Source organism: Prionailurus bengalensis, chromosome D2 (assembly GCF_016509475.1).
Source record: "Prionailurus bengalensis isolate Pbe53 chromosome D2, Fcat_Pben_1.1_paternal_pri, whole genome shotgun sequence".
NCBI classification, from domain to species: domain Eukaryota; kingdom Metazoa; phylum Chordata; class Mammalia; order Carnivora; family Felidae; genus Prionailurus; species Prionailurus bengalensis.
Window position 1 is genome coordinate 53037864 of NC_057351.1, and position 18256 is coordinate 53056119.

The window sequence follows — 18256 nt, forward strand, 5'->3', positions numbered from 1 at the left end:
CATATCAACATTTTCCTATGTCAGTAACAAAATTTTAAAAGTTGATATGTTTTCATTTGTGCACCAATATAGGGATTGCACCATGTATTCAACCATTCCCCTATAGTTGGGCATTTAGGTTTCTGATTTGTGCCATTAGAAAGCCCACTGTAATGTGCCATTTTTGTACATGAACCTTTGGCTGTCTTTCTGATTATTTCCTTGGAGTTAATACTCAGGAGTGAAATTACCGGGTCAAAGGGCACAAACATTTTTAAGGCTTTTAAACATATCTCCAGGAAGGTTGTACTAATATGTTTGCATCTGATATCGAAGGATCACTTTGAGGCCTAGGAGGTATAAGAAGTAAGTGGCATTTGAACAAGAACTTCAAGGGTGGGCACAGCTCCCACCAGTGCAGGTGGGTGGAGGCGTTTCGGGTGGGAGATACCATCACCAGACTCAAGGGACAGAATACAAGGTGCCTGGGGGAAGGGTGAACATTCTGATTTAGTTAGTGCTCTGTCAGCCATTTTATGTATTGAGCACACTAGAATGTTAAAATTCTGAGAACATAAAATGCTCAAAATATGAAACAACTCGGCAATGATGTTAAGATAGTCACCACTGTGGTATAATGTTGTCTAAATGTGCAAAAGCATCACCATTATTGTACCATTTCTTGCTCCCCTTGGCTCTGTGTTTCGAATAGAACCATCTGACGATGTCACTGTGGTCTCAAATATTATCAGGACAATGTTCTAGAAGGCACGCTGTGTTTGGTGTTGGCATGGAGCCACACTGGGTCGCTACTGTCATTCATCACCTGACGATTCAGCCCTGTGCTCCCCTTGATAGCCTTCCCACGGTGGTATCATGTTGTGGTTAAGAGAAGTGAAGAAGAAAAGAAACCAGACTGCCTGGGTTCCAATTCCAGCTCTACCATTGATTGTTTGTGTGGCCTTATGCAAAGTACTTAACCTTTGTGCCTCAATTTCTTCAACTGTAAAATGGAGTTGATGTTATCTACCTTTATAGGATTATCTGGAGGATTAAATGAGTTAATAAACATAAAGCATGTGAAACAATGCTGTGCACAGAGTGAGGACTTCTTTTTTTAATTAAAAATATATATATTTTTAAATGTTTTATCTATTTTTGAGAGCAATAGAGACAGAGCACGAGCAAGGGAGGAGCAGAGAGAGAGGGAGACACGGAATCCGAAGCAGGCTCCAGGCTCCGAGCTGTCAGCACGGAGCCCGACGCGGGGCTCGAACTCACGAACCGTGAGATCATGACATGCCGAAGTCGGACACGTAACCGACTAAGCCACCGAGGCGCCCCCAGAGTGAGTACTTCTGATAACTGTTAGCTTTTGTGATTTATTATATTAGCCTCAGTTTGGCCCACTGGCTAGGATTTGGCAACACACATATATAAAAGGTTTACAGCCAAGTGGGATGCTGTGGCCTTGCATCTGCTGAGACCCAGAGGACTGGAAACTGCGTCCTTCCCAACTCAGCCCACAGCTACAATAAACAGCTATGTGTCAAAGGTGAAATGTTTTTATTTGAGTCCATCACGAAGGTTGAATAGAGTCTCATGACATTTATCCGTATAAAATATCGTAACAATGGCTGCAGGCATAAATAAGAATTACTCTAGCTATGCTAAATATTTTATAATGCAGAGTCCTTTTTGTTGATTACAAGTAAGCATATGAAGTTAAGGTGCAGAAATTTTTCCACTTTGATTTCAGCAGTTTCTAAAAATTGAATTATAAAATTAAGGACACGTAAAAATGATGCTTTTTTAAATGGAACCAGCCACCTTGAAAAATATCCTGAAAAACATGGTTAAAACTTTTTAATACTTCACAAGATAAGAAAATAAAAATATTGCTTGTTGGCCTGACTTTCCAGGACCTAGACCCTCCGGGAACTCATGGCCTCGGTGAAGTAATGTGACAAGTCATGGCGATGTTGTCTCAGACACAAAATCACTCTTGGTTTTGGTCCGTAACAGAGACAGGATTCCCTCATTGCTGGATGACTTGAAAAGAAGCCTTTGCTTTCATTATGCATTTGGCCTCACAATCTTCATTGACAAATAGTTCTGAAAAGGAAACAAAAATGTTAAAAAATGTATATATTTTAAGTCAGGGCTTCTCAACATTGGCACTACCAACATTTAGAACTGCGTGATTCTTTATTGCTGGGGACTGTCCTGTGCATCGCAAGATGTGCAGCTTTCCTGGCCTCTGTCTGCCTGATGCCAGGGGCACGCAGGCACCCCTAGGTGTGACAACCAAAATGCCTCCAGACATTGCCAAACATCCTCCTGAGGGCAAAATTGCCCCCAGTTGGGAATCACTTGTTTAAGTCAATAAAATCTAAATCAGTAAAAATAACTGAGGAGTTTTTTTTAAATGGTCAAGACAGATTGGACTACTTATAACTAGAAAATAGTGTGTGTATGCATTAACAAACAAAGTATACTGGGAAAAAATAGAGACTTAAAATCTCTGCTGTTGGGGTTGTGACTATGCCACCCTACACAAAAACAGCTGTATTATTACTAATATGAATCGAAGTAAGGGTCTTTAAATGCCTGGACTATCCCTTCTCCACTTGGCAAAATGGGCTTAAATGCCCCCTCCTTGGTGAAACCATCCTCAGCAATGAGGTCCTATGATAATCTGTTCATATGTCCATAATAGCTTGCCTTTCATAGTAATTGACTTGTTCCTATGTCTGCTTGTCCTCAGGCCATGAACTGCTCATGGGCAGAAATCATGCCTTGGTCATCTCGACATCCCAATTCCTAGCCTATAGTAGATGTTCAATAAATTCCTTGAATGAAAGAATGGAGGTACTACTTCTAGGCACACTGGCAAACCTCCCATTTAGACTCCCATTTATGACTGAGGTGGTTAAAGAAAACTTAAGGGACAGGTTATGTGATGCAGGCCTTAAAGAACAAATAAGAAAGTTTCGATAGACACGACACAGGCAAGCGAATAGCATTGGCAAAGGCATCCTGTCAGGTAAGGGCAATACCTGCTGGGGGTTGGGGGAACTAGCTAGTTTGAGTGCAGTTCAAGATTAGTGTAGACCTACAATGAGCCCATACTGGGGGGAATCTGTGAATGCTAGGATAAGGAGTTAGCCTACAGGATGGTTTGGACCAAGGAAGTGTGAAGGCAGGAAGATCAGTCAGAAATGCTGGCTCTTGTCCTGGTACATACTGCTAAAGGTCTGAGGGGTTTCTCCTAGAATTCTTGAAACCAAAAGTTTTTTCTTCCAACCAGGAAGTTCTGCCTGTAACTATGAAACCCTAAGAATGTCATGCTTATCACAACACGCATTACTGCAAAATCTCCGCATGTTGAAGGGCTGCGACACCACAACCACGAAGTAGGTCAGTCTGCTGAAGAGCAACCAAGGCCAGACCCAAGTTAGGTGACAGACTGTGATTCACACACAAAACGCCAAGACGAGAGGCCAAGGACTCGCACCGGTAAGGAGTACAGGAGCACGGCCACGAAGAGCAGCAGGATCAGCAGGATCAGCAGGCCAATGATGACCCACTTAAATCGGCGCCACACGATGAACTTCATGGTCTTACACGGGTTGGTGAACCACAGGAAGGAGGTTTCTGGCCGGCTGCATTGCAAAGAAATGGTTTTACCTACCCAGTTCAGGTGGGACAGGAATTTTACCTCAGAACCTAACACAGTTTAGAGAATAATTAATAACATTTATAAAGTCAAGGAAAGATATTATTCCCCGTAGTTGGCTGAGAAAGATTCTTTAACATTTTATAGCCTCCTAAGATGCTGAAGATACTCTGCACTTTGGTTTTGTGGGAAGGGACAAGGGTTAAAATGAAGCCAGATCACCGGGCTCTTCCATCCCCCACCCCCCATTAAGTACAAAATTAAGACAACAGTGAATCCAGTCCATTAAGCGCATTGGAAGGGGGGCTTTTCAGACTGCAGGTGTTTGGGGATCAGACGTTGTGAAGAACAAAGAGGGCCTCTCACTTTGGTGGGTCCAGCTTGGGGTTCATGTTGGGTTCATCCCGTCCCTTCCCGGCTGGCCTCTCGTCTGCCTCCTTCTCATTGAGGATTTCCAACGTCATCTCCACTTTCCCCTTCAGTAAAGCAGAACAGGTTAAACACATGACATCACGTTTCACAAATATTTTCACTTCAACCGAAGGAGTATTCCCTGAGCAATGATTTTTATTCTTGTAAAACAATCCTTAGATTGCCTTAAATTTTCCTCAAGAGATTTCATTGCATTTCCTCTTCCATGTGTTTCTGAACCGACTCCTTGTGGGAAAACTGAGAGGAAAAATTGCTTTCCCTCCCCCCAGTCCCTGCTTTTCATTCTCTGTACCCCATCATCTAACTCTCTCATAGCCATCTCCTTGCCTTCTCACACACTACCCTTCGTAACTTTATTTGGACCCAGATTAACCTAAATACTGCTAATACCAGTATCTAATACTTCTTGAGCATTAACTGTAGGCTCCAAGAGAGTCTGCATGCTTCCTGCCTAACCATGGTAGCCCCACTGCTTGGAGCAGGGCTGACACTTCATGGGTACTCGATGCACACTAGCTGAATATATGAATGAATGAGTGAACGAATGAATGCTGCCTTCGTGTTTATACAGGTTCCTAAGTGATGCACTGGATGCTGTTTAAGCCTTCTACGTGGATAATCTCATGTAAGGCTCACAGCAACCCTATACAGCAGGTACTGCTATTTCCTTCATGTGCACCCAAGGACACTGAAGTCGAAAGACGTCTAGAAAGTTGCCCACTTCTATGGCCAGGCTCGTAATGGGCTTTCTAGGACCCCAGAATGCCCACTTGGTCACGGCAGCCTAAGAACCCCCAACCCCAGCACTTGGTTAGGGGGTGGAGCCAAATGACTCCTATGCTAATGAGTCGGACAAAATGAGGTGTCTGCCCTCAGCAAGTTGGTACATCTCTCCAAGCCCGTTTTGGGGGCTTTTGTTTTTGTTTTACTTAGTTCAGCAATATTTTTTATTCTTTTTTTTGATAAAGAAAACTTTTAAAAATTTTTAACTGAAGTATAGTTGACCTATAATATTATATCCAAGCCTGTTTTTTAAATCTATAATTTGGAGATAATGTCTAGAACGAAATGAGATTCTGTGTAAATTACTCTGTAGAAAACAGATAAGTGGTTTCCTGGGCCAGGGGTGGAGGGGATAGTAGGCTGCAAAGGGCACAAGGAAACTTCTGGAGCAGCGGGAATGTTCTGGATCCTTGATTCTGGTGGTGGCTTCTTAAGTGTCTATATCAGTCAAAACACATGGAATTGTGCACTCTAAATGGGTGTGGTTGATTTTATGTAAATTATACCTCAAAGTTATTTTTAAAAACAAGCTTTGAGCATAAAGCAGTCACTTAGCATGTTGTCTGGCTCATCATCAGTGATCTAAAATGTTAGCTGTTATAAGAATGACAATAATACATGATGAAATAGGTAGTTTTTGGTGACATGGCATGGTAACCCAGACTTCTGCTTCTCTACCACAATCTATCTTGAATTCTCCAAATTGTAAGTTATGGCCTTCTTGTTCAGTGGATGTCAGGGCTCCCTGCTTCTTCCACCTTTTTAAAATTTACTTTTTTTTAAACAAGAGTTTGAGTTTGAAGTTCCCTTTCCTGTACTGAATTGTACTGGAACTCTGGATAAATTAGCATTCTCAGGGAAGGAGGGTCCTAAAGAAATATGGTGCAACCACTTGGGCTCTCAGCTTTTTACCATTCCAATCTCTCCACTTTCCACGCAACCCCAAACATACACTCACGGCATCTACCACCTTCTCTTGTAATCCCAGTACAAACCATTCCTGTAGCTTAAAGCCCCATCAATGTAACACTTCTTTATCTGGAGTAAATCGATTGATAGAGGGCAAAGCCTGAATGATGAAAGAAATAAATGACCCCGAATTGGGAAATACTCATACAGCCATCACACGGGAGCCATCTTTATCCGCAAAGCATGGCCACCATCCTTTCATGGACTTCTGCTCAAACAGTGAGGCAGTTTTTGCTTTAAGGGGGTTCATGGCTTTGAGGTCTGGAACCATGTCCAAATTGCATTTCTCTGATGATTTTGCTGGAATGATGGTGTGGTGCAAATCAAGTTCCAGGAAACCTAGCCAAGGAAACAATTAAATCCACATAAGCTTCCACGGATCAGCCGTTGTTCACAAGTGAACACAATGTTCTTGTCAGAGGAGAGGCACACAATGATCTTGAGCAGGTGATGGGTGAGTTAGAGAAAGGGATCCTGGTAGACATTTAAAATTCCTTCCAGATAGGATGGAAAGTGGTAGAGAAATGTCTACCCACCACTCTGCATCTCACAGAGGTTGACACGGTTTATTTCTCAAAGACACAAACATAAACTGAGCTCTTCTACAAGCTCAAAATAATTAAACATCTATAGACTAGACTAGACATCCACTGAACGCAAATTTGAAATTTGCTCATAGTGGTCTCAAGCTGCCCTGAACAGAGGCACTGTGAGTGGTCAGGCTCCTTGTGCTGGTTTAGGAGTCATACCTTGCTGACAGGTGAACACTGAAGCTTTACCTTCAACTGAGTGGGGAGTGTAAATTGTTTGGGGGAAGGGCCAGAGAACCCCAGGGAAGGCAAAAGCCTGTATTTAAAGAGGGGGAGGAAAAAAACAGAGCTGGCCAACCAGGCAGACCCCGGGCCTGGGAAAGTAGAAATCAGAAGAGCATTATGTACTGGGGGTGGGGGTGGGGAGCATGTGTGCCAAGAAAGGGAACATGGTGGTGGTGGGGGGGGGGTTGTTTAGTAAGTGCCTTTAACCACAGAGGAGGATGGACCTGGGGGAAGGAACAATGGCTGATGACATTAAGGAACCTCAGTAATCTTGGAGAGCAGCATGGAGGAGGGAGCCAATTCGGAGGTGCTGAGGAGGTAGAGTGGGTAGTTTGGAAGTGGAGGCAGGAGTGTGGGATCCCCTTGTGAAGACAGGATTTGTGTCTTCATGGCAAGACAGGAGCTGGTGCAAGAGCCTCCTTAGGGGCCCTTGAGAGTAGATGGGGCCTGCAGAAAAGGGTGACGTTCATTGCACGAAATTCTTGGAGGACCTGGGACAGAAGACAGGCAGCCCACACCACCCAGGGGACATCCAGGCAGTGAGTGTGCCCCAACCCTTAATTACCCACAGTATTGGAGATTTGAATAACTGACTCCAAATTTTAATTGATTTCACTAAATCAAAGTAAAATTTCTTAGAGAAAAGTATCCAAATATAAGTCCTACCCAAATAGTCATCCAGAGAAAACTTGTCATTATCCCATATCTGAATGATCAGCCTGGGTGGGACCCGAAATTCAGTTTGGTCAATACTCCAGAAATGCTCCTAAAATGACAAGATAAACAGAAAAACCAAATGACACCACTGAACTCTGAAACCTTCCCTTTGGGCCCCTCGAGACCCCAGTATCAGGGCATGGGGCTTTTTCTCTCCTTTGCATCCCACCTCTAACACCCCTTTCCCTTGCCCTCACCCCTCTACCCCATGGTATGGAGGGCAGCCGGTCTCTCCCGGAAGTCTCAAGGCCACCAGCTGGGTGACAAAAAGGTTGCCCCAGGCAATCCCCAAACAGAAGGTTTCCTGCCTGCCATGTTCCTATCAGCGTGACTTCCTGCTGCCATTCCTGGGGTTTGGGGAGTGATTATTTCTGCTTCCCCACCCTGAGACCACTAGGCCAGCTCAGACTAACAGCCAGGCTGTCCGAAGCCAGCCCACAATATCACATTTGCTCAGTGTCACATTTGCTCGGTGACCTTCTTCCCACCCCATGTGGGTATCTGAGCACATCATTTCACATGATGGTGAGGAGACTGGGACCCAGCTTTCTCCCTTTTCTCAGTGCCGGTTTAAAATGTCCTGACATTTTTGGCTTTTGACAATACTGCTGTTTGTTACACGCTGCGGTCAACCAAGACCCCCGGATTCCTCGTTCTAAAGCTGGGTGGAGGGAGGACTGGGTAAGGGTCCTCTAAGTTCTCACCTCTGGTCTCTGCCTCTGCCCAAACAGTATTAGCCAACCACAATAACACCTCCACAGCCTAATCACACCTACGTAATGGGAATCCCCCAGTGATTCATGAATTCAAAGAAAAGATGGTTGGATTGTTTCTTGTTTTTCAGATGACATTCCATGAATGTTGCCCTTTGCAGGGCTCAGGGGGCCTGGCTCTGAGGGGCTAGGAAGCTCGTCCTGGCCCCACTGACTGTCCTGTGTGGGGTCAGGCTCCAGGTGACACTCAGGGCGCTGAGGGGTCCAGCAGTAGATGTGGGTAAGTAAGAAAGGCCTACTTGACCCTAAGTCCCTCCCCTTCTCGCCAGTCTGCCTCACCATCTGGAAGTGTGCAGGATTTGACATCTGGTTGAACTAGTAGGTCTCTAGACAGTGCCCTTTGAAGGCATTTCTCTCACTAGGCACAGAAAAACGCTCCCCACAGTGTCAGCACTGAGCAGGGCCAGCAGAGGGACGGGTCTGGTTATATGGGACATGATGCAGATGCATTTTGATCAGGTGTGGGGAGAGAAGGTGAGCAGGCAGAACTAGGAAAAGTTTATAGAATGTGGGGGACAGGAATGGGACAGGGGACCCATAAAAGACATCTGTTATTATTGCCTGCCCAGACCTCAGGCCTCCTTTTTGGAGGAAAAAAAAAAGCATCCAGATTTTCCTTGGGGACTGACCTCCAGTTTGGGAAGAACTAACTCCATTCCTAACCCCAGAACCAGTCAGAGCACTGCATCCCCAGGCCACATTGGTTGGTTCAGGGATGGGAACGTGACCCCAAACAGGCAGAGGCACTGAGGCCCAATTCCAGAACTCTGGTTGGCGCCATTGGGGATTAGTTCTTCTCTTTCTGCTGAGGTTTCTGGGAGGGCAGGAGGTGGCTGAGGCTGCTGGCAGCCATCTTGCCTCCACCAGAGAAGGAGGGCCACAGGAGAGGACAGAGAGAGAGGGGTGGAGAAAGTGAGAACAATTTCTAAAGACATCAGTTCAACTTGGGATCCAGGCATTCCTAAGCCAGCCATCCCTGGACGTTTTAGTAATGTGAACCAATAAATCAGTTTTTGGTATAAGCCAGTTTGAGTTGAGTTCTGTAACTAGAGTCTTATCAACCACCCTGAACCCTTAGGGAAGTGCTTCTGAGGGAGGTAAAACAGATGCTGAGTTTTAATAAAGAAGGTAAAAGGAAAATTTCACCTACTTAAAATTTTTTTAATGTTTATTTACTTTGAGAGAGAGAGACAGCAGAGAGTAAGCGGGGGAGGGGTAGAGAGGGAGACAGATTCTGAAGCAGGCTCCAGGCTCTGAGCTGTCAGCACAGAGCCTTCCACGGGTCCCAAACCCATGAACTGTGAGATCATGACCTGAGCCGAAGTCGGATGCTTAACTGACTGAGCCTCCCAGGCACCCCTAAATTTCACCTACTTTAATATTTCACCTGTTTGGTTAACGAGTCAAACAGTTCTGCTTATCGTGGGAAGAAATCAGTCTCCCTGTGATATAAAAACACACTTAGGTGGTTGCCTATATTAACACAAGACCCCCGGATCTACCCTTTACTAGATCTTTCACCCTGCTGTCAACATGTTAGGGAAGGACAGTTGTGTTCCAGATACTTCGTAATTGCACAAATAGCTGTCCTAGCTTTGTGAGCCTGGGCAAGTATCTGCACCTCTGTGGGTCCCAGGTTCCCCGTCTGTATCACGAGCTGGACCCATGACCCCTAAGGGGCTGAGCAGCTCCTACATGCCCTGTATCTGTCCATGACACCCACTTCCCATGTGCCTATTTCAGAACTCACTTTTTTAGCAATGATACAGAGTTGTTCAGCTGGGAGGTAGTCAAACGGGAAAACAAATCTCCAGTTAAAATTCCCTTCACCATCCAAGGACCTGTAATGGACATCTGTTTTCTGTTTGTTTTCTTCACTGCCAGGAATCCAGCTGAAAAGCAGAAGCAAACAGACTTAGCTTCACGGGATTGACAGGTAATCTAGCCACAAAACTGTGCAGTGATTAAGGAAGTGAAGGGCAGAAGAAATTAATGCACTTTTCTTGGGTGGGTTCCAGTTATCTGCGGAGCTGGGGGTGATTTATTAAGGGGAGGCACTCTGTTGCATCCAACACAGGTTGTAGCCAAATAAAATATAATTCCCCTAAAACCAAAAGCAGGAAACCCTTTAGACTTCAGTTAACAGGGATAAGGTGACATTTTCTGGAAAATATCAACAACTTCTATTTTGGGAACGCTGAGGCTTGCTGGCTACGCTGCTGGTCTTTATAACTATAACTCATCAGTGTCTGTCATCACTGCTGATAGGCTTAATGAATATGAGTTAGTTCAAAATTTTAGCATTTCCTCTTCCATATTTCATTTAAGCAAACAAAACAGGCATGACTCAAGTAATCTTACAGCTTCCTTTTTTTATTATTCTTAAATGCCCCATGATCACATTAACGAGACTAGCAAGGGAGACGTAAGCCAAGTTATTTCCATCTGCATATCTACGAAAATTCACTTCCATAAACAATTTAACATCTTAACTTTTGACATCAGAAGAGTTTCCTTTGCCTTGTGGCTGGCATGTAGTAGGTCCAGTGAAGGAATAAATGAATGAATGAATAAATGAATGAATGAACACACGAGGGAGGAAACTGTTGTCATATCTGCCGGCTGTTGGGAGGGTGTGTGTTTTAGGAACCATGGGAATGCTGGAGGTTAGCCTGGTAAAGGGGTAGAATGCATGGTTCTGCAGGCTGACGGCACCTAGAATCACAGTGGAATCGACTGTGCAGTTTTTAAAAAATACTGATGCCTGGACCCCACAGATAGAGATTCTCAGTAGGAGGCAGGCCTGGCTATGAAATCTGCCACTTCACGTTCTGGGCTTCATCTCCCATCTGTAAAATGTGGTTAACAATCTGTGCTCCCTTCACTTGGTCGACATGGGGACAGAAGGAAAGATCATGGCTTAGAAGGGCCAGAAGAGGGATATCCTTAACTGTGTTACGGATCATCTGCTGTGAACCAGTACTAATTAGCATGCCTTGTTTTATTCTTCTCAACAATTGCATAACTATCTCCATTTTTACAGATGAGAAAACTGAGGTTCAGAGAGAATAGATAACTTCCACAAGGTCATACGACCAGCAACAGACAGAATTAAGTCTTAATTAAGAATTATGAAGCCTTTGTTGGTCTGACTCCAAAGTCCAGGCCTGTCACTCTGCCTCAAAGGACCATGGAGACTAGAAGGTCACGTAAGGTCACGTGCTAACATTAGATCCTATTATTAGTAGTGGTATTACTAATATCATTCAACTACAATAGTTGTAGTTTTTGCTAGTTAATTAACTGACTAGCTAGATGAGTTGAAAGATTCCTCTTTTTCACTTTTAAGGTTTTAAATTAACTTGCTGAACAGAGTCCACACTCTTTGGCTAGGATGTCAATGGCTTCGCTTCCTGATAACATCCTGAAAGTGCTCCCGTCTTCCTTCCCCAGAGCGCTTACCCTCTGAAGCTCTTCCCGCTCTTTTTTTTCCTGAATCTTTTCACATTTAGTTTTAAAAAAAAAATTTTTTTTAACGTTTATTTATTTTTGAGACAGAGAGAGACAGAGCATGAACGGGGGAGGGTCAGAGAGAGAGAGAGACACAGAATCTGAAACAGGCTCCAGGCTCGGAGCTGTCAGCACAGAGGCCCACGCGGGGCTCGAACTCACGGACCGTGAGATCATGACCTGAGCCGAAGTCGGACGCTTAACTGACGGAGCCACCCAGGCACCCCTCACATTTAGTTTTAAATAGGAATCTTTTCACATTTTTTACTTTAAAACAAGTTGAACTACTCCATGTATTTGTGTGCATATGTGTATAACTTTGTGTGTAACACCCACATGTGCACAGTGCTAGGCATGCTATTTACACATAATTCATCTTTTCACATATAGTATTTGGATTTTAATTGCAAATAGGACATGGTACTTTTGGTTGTGCTTTTATTCTTTGATTAGAAGAGTTTTCTCTCAGTCCAGTATTACCTGAGTTTGTTTCCGTGATTTGAGAAAACATAATGCTTATGATAGTCAAATAAATTTGCATATATATAATTAGCTAGGATTAGTTTTCCTTGGGGAATGGTAATAAGTTTCTGAAATGAGAAAGAATAATGAAGAACTTGATGAAACATTCCTTGTTTACAGTGAGCCCAAATGATAGTAATTATGTCTTCAACAAAGTTTTGACTGAGGGCCACTTGGGATCGTAAGGGAAACTTTGTTATCACTTTATGAATGCATTAAATTTCAATAAATCTTATCTTTCGCATATCAAAGAACCAAACCTGGTCTATGTGGAATAGTAGTAATACTAGCTAACACTTACACAGTGTGATAGTTCATTTTTTGTGTCAATGTGACTGGTCACAGGGTGCCCAGATTAAACGTTATTCTGAGTGTGTCTGTGAGGGTGTTTCTGCATGAGGTGGAATCTGAATTGGTGGACTCAGTGAAGTAGATTTCCCTCCCCCGTGTGGGTGGGCCCTGTGCGATCTGTTGAGGCCTGAAGAGAGCAAAAGGCAGAGGAAGGACTCATCCTAATCTATACCACGGGCTTTGCTGGGTCTCCAGCTTATGGATGGCAGAATCACTTCTTAGCCTCCATTATCATGTACACCAATTCCTAATTATAAATCCCTCTCTCTCTGCCTCCCCCTCCTCCCTCTATACACACACACACTCACTCTCTCTTGCTCTCTACTTGTTCTATTTCTCTGGAGAACCCTAAGACACCCAGTGTTTACTATCTGCCAGACACTGTCCTAAATGCTTTGAATAACTCAATGTTCTGAATATCCCAGAGCAGTGGGTTCTATCATTATCCGCCTTTTACGATGGGAAACAGTGAGTTTACTAACTTGACCAGCTGGTAGGAAAAGTACCAGGATTTCAATCCAGGTAGTTTGGCTCCAGAGTCTGGCATTTTAATCATCTATGCCATTCTGTACTCAACATCTTTGATCCAGGGCATAACATGAAACTAACATCAAATGGGCTATTTAGAATTGAATGATACGAGTAACCGAATAATGAACAGCTATGACACTTCACATGTTGGATGCAGGCATCCCATAAATGCCGGTAGAATCAATGATTTTTTTGGAAATATGCTAATGTTTCCTCTTTCCCCTGGACTTTAGCTGCTGGTAGTAAAATATATACAAAGTGAAATTTAACAAGCCTTACTTATGTTTCTAGGGCTAGTTACTCAAGGTATCAAAAAGGAATAAAAATGAACTGACTAAAAAGAATGACTAAAGAGCTGACTAAAAGAATGACTAAAAGGAAATAATAAGTTGGCTTAATAAACTTAACCCATTTTCTTAAAAGAGAAATGTAGAACTGTTTATCAGTTCCTATAGTTTACTAGATTGCTCATAAACAAGATACACAGAGATTCCTCTTCTCTTTCTGTTCTCCCTCCCTTTGTCCTGCTGGAGTTTCCTGAGCAGATTGCATTAATGGAATAGAAGAACTTCAAATAACCAAGGATCCTCAAATAACCATGGACACCTTTCATAATGATGACTCATGAAGGAGAGCATCTGTTTCGTTCCTTGAGTCTGTCAGAGGCAAACTAGCATGCTAAACTTACCCTTTGACATAGATGTCACTCATTTCCTCTCCTGTGATGCTTTTTTCATCCAAGAGAACATCCTTGGTATTCCAGATGATCACACGCAGGTAGTACCTGAAAGGAGCACATTTTGACAGTGATTTTGTACCCAGACCCCAGTCCGATAGAGCAGGGTCTCATGGTTACTTACTTTTTGGCTTTCCGGGGGGTGATGTTGAAAGGAGGGCCTGGTGGTCCCAAACTCTTGGGGAAAACATCCACCCACATCTGAAGTTTCCCCTAGATCATTTAAAAATGAAAAGAGAAATTAAGTTATATGATGAGCAGTGAAGCCTATAGCTTTCTTTCATGTCTTCTAGGTGAAACTGTTTCTTTGGGCCTGCTAACTATTAGTCCATATGGAAGGCAAAAAGAGTAGAGTAGGAGAGCGAACCAAGATAAATCATCTATCTTCAATGGCATTTAGGGCACCCACTTCCCACTCTCACCAGAAACCTCTGATGACTGCATGCACCCACTCTATCATCGTCTGAGTGTTCCCTGGTTAATGAAGGGGCTTCATATCACTAACACCTCCCCCCCCCCACCCCAAACATGCTCACATACCCTCTTACAATGACTTAAAGTTGAGTCCCTCACTCAGAACTCTATTCGTCACATTGCCTACTTGCTATCCCAGTTTTGTAACATCCAAGGGTTTCTCCACTTACCTCCGGATAGAAAATCAAAATAATGTAAAATGGTATTTAATTTGTTAAAGAAGGACTTACAACGTGGCACGTTCAGAGTAAAGACCCAAACAACGACAAGAACATTACTGTTCCCCAAAGTTGAGGACTCCCTGCTATTGGCTGGCTAGTGCCCACCACCTGGGAGGAGGCTTGCAAGAAGGGGGAGGCTGAAAGCCCAACTGACCCTTGTGGTGCCATCTTGGTGAGGTCCCGAGCAGGTCTTCTCCTGCCACAGACCAGGTCCATCTATCTGACTAGAATGTTCTTCCAGATGGGCTAGGGGTGCCATTAACAAACTATGTCAACCCCATGAAGCAACTTAAATTTCACAAACTGATTTCAGATGTTTTGTTGACTCTGCCTTCAGACTGGTCTATAAGAAGTTTACCAAGGAAACTAGATTGGCTTCCTAATACGCTATGATCAAAATGACTTAACTGGAACTCTTAAAAAGGATATATTTTCCTACAATCCTGGCTCTCTTCTAACTAACCTCTAGGGTTCAAGGTTCTATAATACATCAAGCATGATGCAGAACATGAGGCATTTGGGTGTCTCCTAAGACCCAGCTATAGTCTGTCCAGTTTGGTAGGTAAAAGGGATTGAGGGAGGGGTGTAGGGGAGATGTGGATTGTAATTTGTAATCACAAATTTGTAATTTCTTAAGACTTTATTTAAGGTGTGGGAGGAGAGAGAAGAGGAGGAATGGGCTCTTTGGGGGAAGGAATAATAAGAAAAGGAAGAAATGAAAATGTAGAACAGAATAAAAGCAAGGAGTGAGTGACAAACTAGTAGGCCCAGGGCACCTGCGGCCACTTTTTATAGATAAGCTTGTCCACAGTTGTGTGGGGTCAACATGATTTGCATCCATTAGATTAATATTTCTTAAAGTGTGATTTCCTGGCCACCTGCATTAGAACCCCTCCAGGTACTTGTTAAAACTCAGATTCCAGCCACCCCAGACCTACTGAATCCAAATCTCCCAGGCACATCCCAGGAGGCTTCCTTGTAACAAGCTTCCACCCGGATCATTCTGTCATTTGCCATGTCTCTCCTGGTTTCTCTGGAAACTGTTCCCCAGCTGCTGGAAACTAATTCTCCCCCATCATTATGCATGTGGTCCTGTGATGAGCCATCTTGTGCACTGAGCCCAGCTTCCTCCCTGGCAATTTGGTCTCACAGAGTACCGCCTCACCCAGGTAGGGCCAAGTACAGTGCTTCCCCAGACCCCACCTGCTTGGCTGCAGCTGAGTAGTCCAGTGGTGGAGAGTTGGGCCAAGTTGGGGCAACCAATCCTTTCCACATTTGGAAGTAGATTGGGGCTACATTATAACATGAAAACCTTAGAAACTCTTTACAATATTCCGATTCATTGGAAGGGGATCACAGGAAGTGCGTAGAACAACAGAAACTCAGAGAGAGAAACAGGTAAGAGACAGGGAGAGATCCTGAGCCGTAATCACCCTCCTGTCTGGATTTAGTGAGCTACCTGGAAATTCTGACAATTTATTTCCCCTTTGGGATAAAGCTAATCTGAGTTGCCCTTCTATTTCTTGTGTATCTAAAAGTGTCCGAAAGAGATAAAAGAGGCAAATCTGTGTCAGCTGTTGCCACTGCGTTTGGGATGCGGAGGATGGGTCTTCAGACGGAGCGTTCTTTTACCTGGGAAATGTTTGGCTGGAAGGTGCTATGCAAAGTCCTCGTTTCCACGTGCTCAGGGACCAGTCCCTGAGTCCTGAGGATGTGAAGGGCAAGACGCTCGTCGGGGGCCCCCAGGTGCTGGTGCAGAATTTTGTTGGCCTCTGGAATAGAAAGTGGCATTGAAACAGTTGCCCTGAGGGGCATGTATCCCTTCCAACCAGACTCTGCAAACTGGACAGGCAGGGCCAGTGTGCGAACTTTTGATTTGTGAAGGAGTCATTGATAGTAATAGCTCTTGACCATGGGCCCTACCCCAACCAGTCTCACACCTGACCTGTGGGCTGCCAACACCAAAGGGGCCAGAACATACCAGAATGTGTAAGTAAGAGCAGCCTGTATCTACTTTTCTGGCAGAGGCTCACAGCCAGATTCTGTTTCCCAGCCTCCCTTGCAGTTAGGTGTGGACACACTACCTAGTTTGGCTAGAATGTAACACAGGTAGAAGTGACACGTGTGTCACTTCTAGATGGGGCACAATAAAGCCCTCTCGTGAAAGATACTCTATGTGCTGTTGCCTTTTGGATGCAGAAGAAACAGCAACCTTAGGTGCCCGCGTTGAAGAATGGCAGAGCTGCAAAACGCCAAGGGCTTGTTGCCTATCGGAATACCTGTTGTGAATTTCTGAGAAGTAAACTTCTATTGTGTTAAGCCGCCGACATTTGGAAGTTTAATTGTTATAGCAGCTAGCATTACTGTGGCATTTTAAAAACAGCCCTCAAATTCTCTGACACTTCTCCCATGAGAGGTTGGGTCTATGTCCTCTTCCTTTGAGTCTGGAGACATATCTGACCACTGAAGTGTGGAGAAAGAATGCTGTGCGACTTCTCAGGCTGGGCATACAAGGCCATGTGACTTGTGGTTGGTCCACGTGGGATGCTTGCTTTGAGGGAAGCCATCTGCCCTGGAACGAGCATGAGTATCTAGAGATTGCCCTTCTGGAAAGGCCTGAGTAGGTGCTCTGATCATTAGCCCCAGTCAAGAGCCAGCATCAACTGTCAGCCATGTGTGCGAGCCATCTTGGACATCCAGCTCCGTGGAGCCTGGATGCCTGTCGCCTGGCCCCTCCCCCGACATCTGACAGCAGCCAAGCACACGAGGTACTCAGGTGAGAACTGCCCAGTGGGTGAGCCCGTCCTGACCTGCAAAACTGGGAGCAAAACAAAATGGACATTTTTCAGCTGCTAAGTTTTGGGGTGATTTGTTAGGTAACAATAGTAATTGGAATGATCGTTGTGACTTGAGACAGTTTTGGGGAGAGTTGTTTGATTATCTGGGGGTACTCTTAACTATGAGGCCACGTTGCTTGCCAGTTAATTCCTTATCCCTTTTGCAGAAGTCCTCTTCAAATGGGAAGACAAAGCATAGTTTCTTGCAATGTCAGGAATAAACAGTGCAGGATCAGGAAGGCACCTTCACCCCCGTGTGTCTTTATTCAGCCTTCTCTGGGTATCCTGTGCACCCTTCAAGGCAAGCTCCACTGCCACCCCCTCTGGGAAGCCCTCCCTCCCTGCAACACCGTGAATAATGCCACAGCTCTTATGCTCTATTAAGCTTATTTCAGGCTTTGTCATAGCGCAGCTAGCTGGCTATGTGTCAGGACCGATTGTATTATAAATTACTGCTGGAGAAAGAGCAAGACCCCAAGCTCAGACGTGAGCCAGATGTGAACTCAGAAGAGTCCTCAAACAAACCCCCTGCATCCCCGAGCCTTCTCAGAGAAGGGCTGGAAGAATGATGGAATAAGCCTGGAAGAGAAATTCTTGCACTACCATCTGAGCACTTTTGAGCTAAATTATGAGCTAATTATGCACTACATAGAAATTAGTTAATTACTAGAACTTTGTGTTCAAAGCTCCAGTGGCTATGACCTAAAAAGGTCAAGTGAAACCTAAGACAGACAAGAAAATGTGTACACTTTGACACTTGACAAGACAGCAAAACCCTGCTATAATGGGGCTTTTGTTAGATAGTCATGTGTGCGGAGTCTCCTGTGGTATAATTAGGGCACTGCTCTGCCCATCCCCCTCCCAAAGCAGACCCAGCAAAGTTGCTATACTTTCTAACCAGCTTGCAGCCTATGGTTTTGCACTTAC

General features: G+C 44.4%; 1 protein-coding gene across 4 annotated transcripts in view; it reads right to left on the reverse strand.

The window, feature by feature from the left end:
• Positions 1–1528: 1528 nt before the first annotated feature.
• Positions 1529–18256, reverse strand: part of MYOF (myoferlin) — a 158222-nt gene continuing 141494 nt past the window's right edge. For 3 of the 4 annotated variants that reach the window (XM_043597000.1, XM_043596999.1, XM_043596998.1), the window contains 9 exons: positions 16125–16264; positions 13922–14010; positions 13750–13845; positions 9898–10039; positions 7324–7423; positions 5991–6181; positions 4025–4134; positions 3497–3644; positions 1529–2094 (listed from right to left, as the gene is read on the reverse strand). In XM_043597000.1, the coding sequence (XP_043452935.1) occupies positions 2056–2094; positions 3497–3644; positions 4025–4134; positions 5991–6181; positions 7324–7423; positions 9898–10039; positions 13750–13845; positions 13922–14010; positions 16125–16264 (1055 nt within the window). In that variant the 3' untranslated portion in view covers positions 1529–2055. Of the gene's footprint in view, positions 2095–3496; positions 3645–4024; positions 4135–5990; positions 6182–7323; positions 7424–9897; positions 10040–13749; positions 13846–13921; positions 14011–16124; positions 16265–18256 lie in introns of those variants that run through there. The other variant, XR_006299806.1, reaches the window with a different exon arrangement.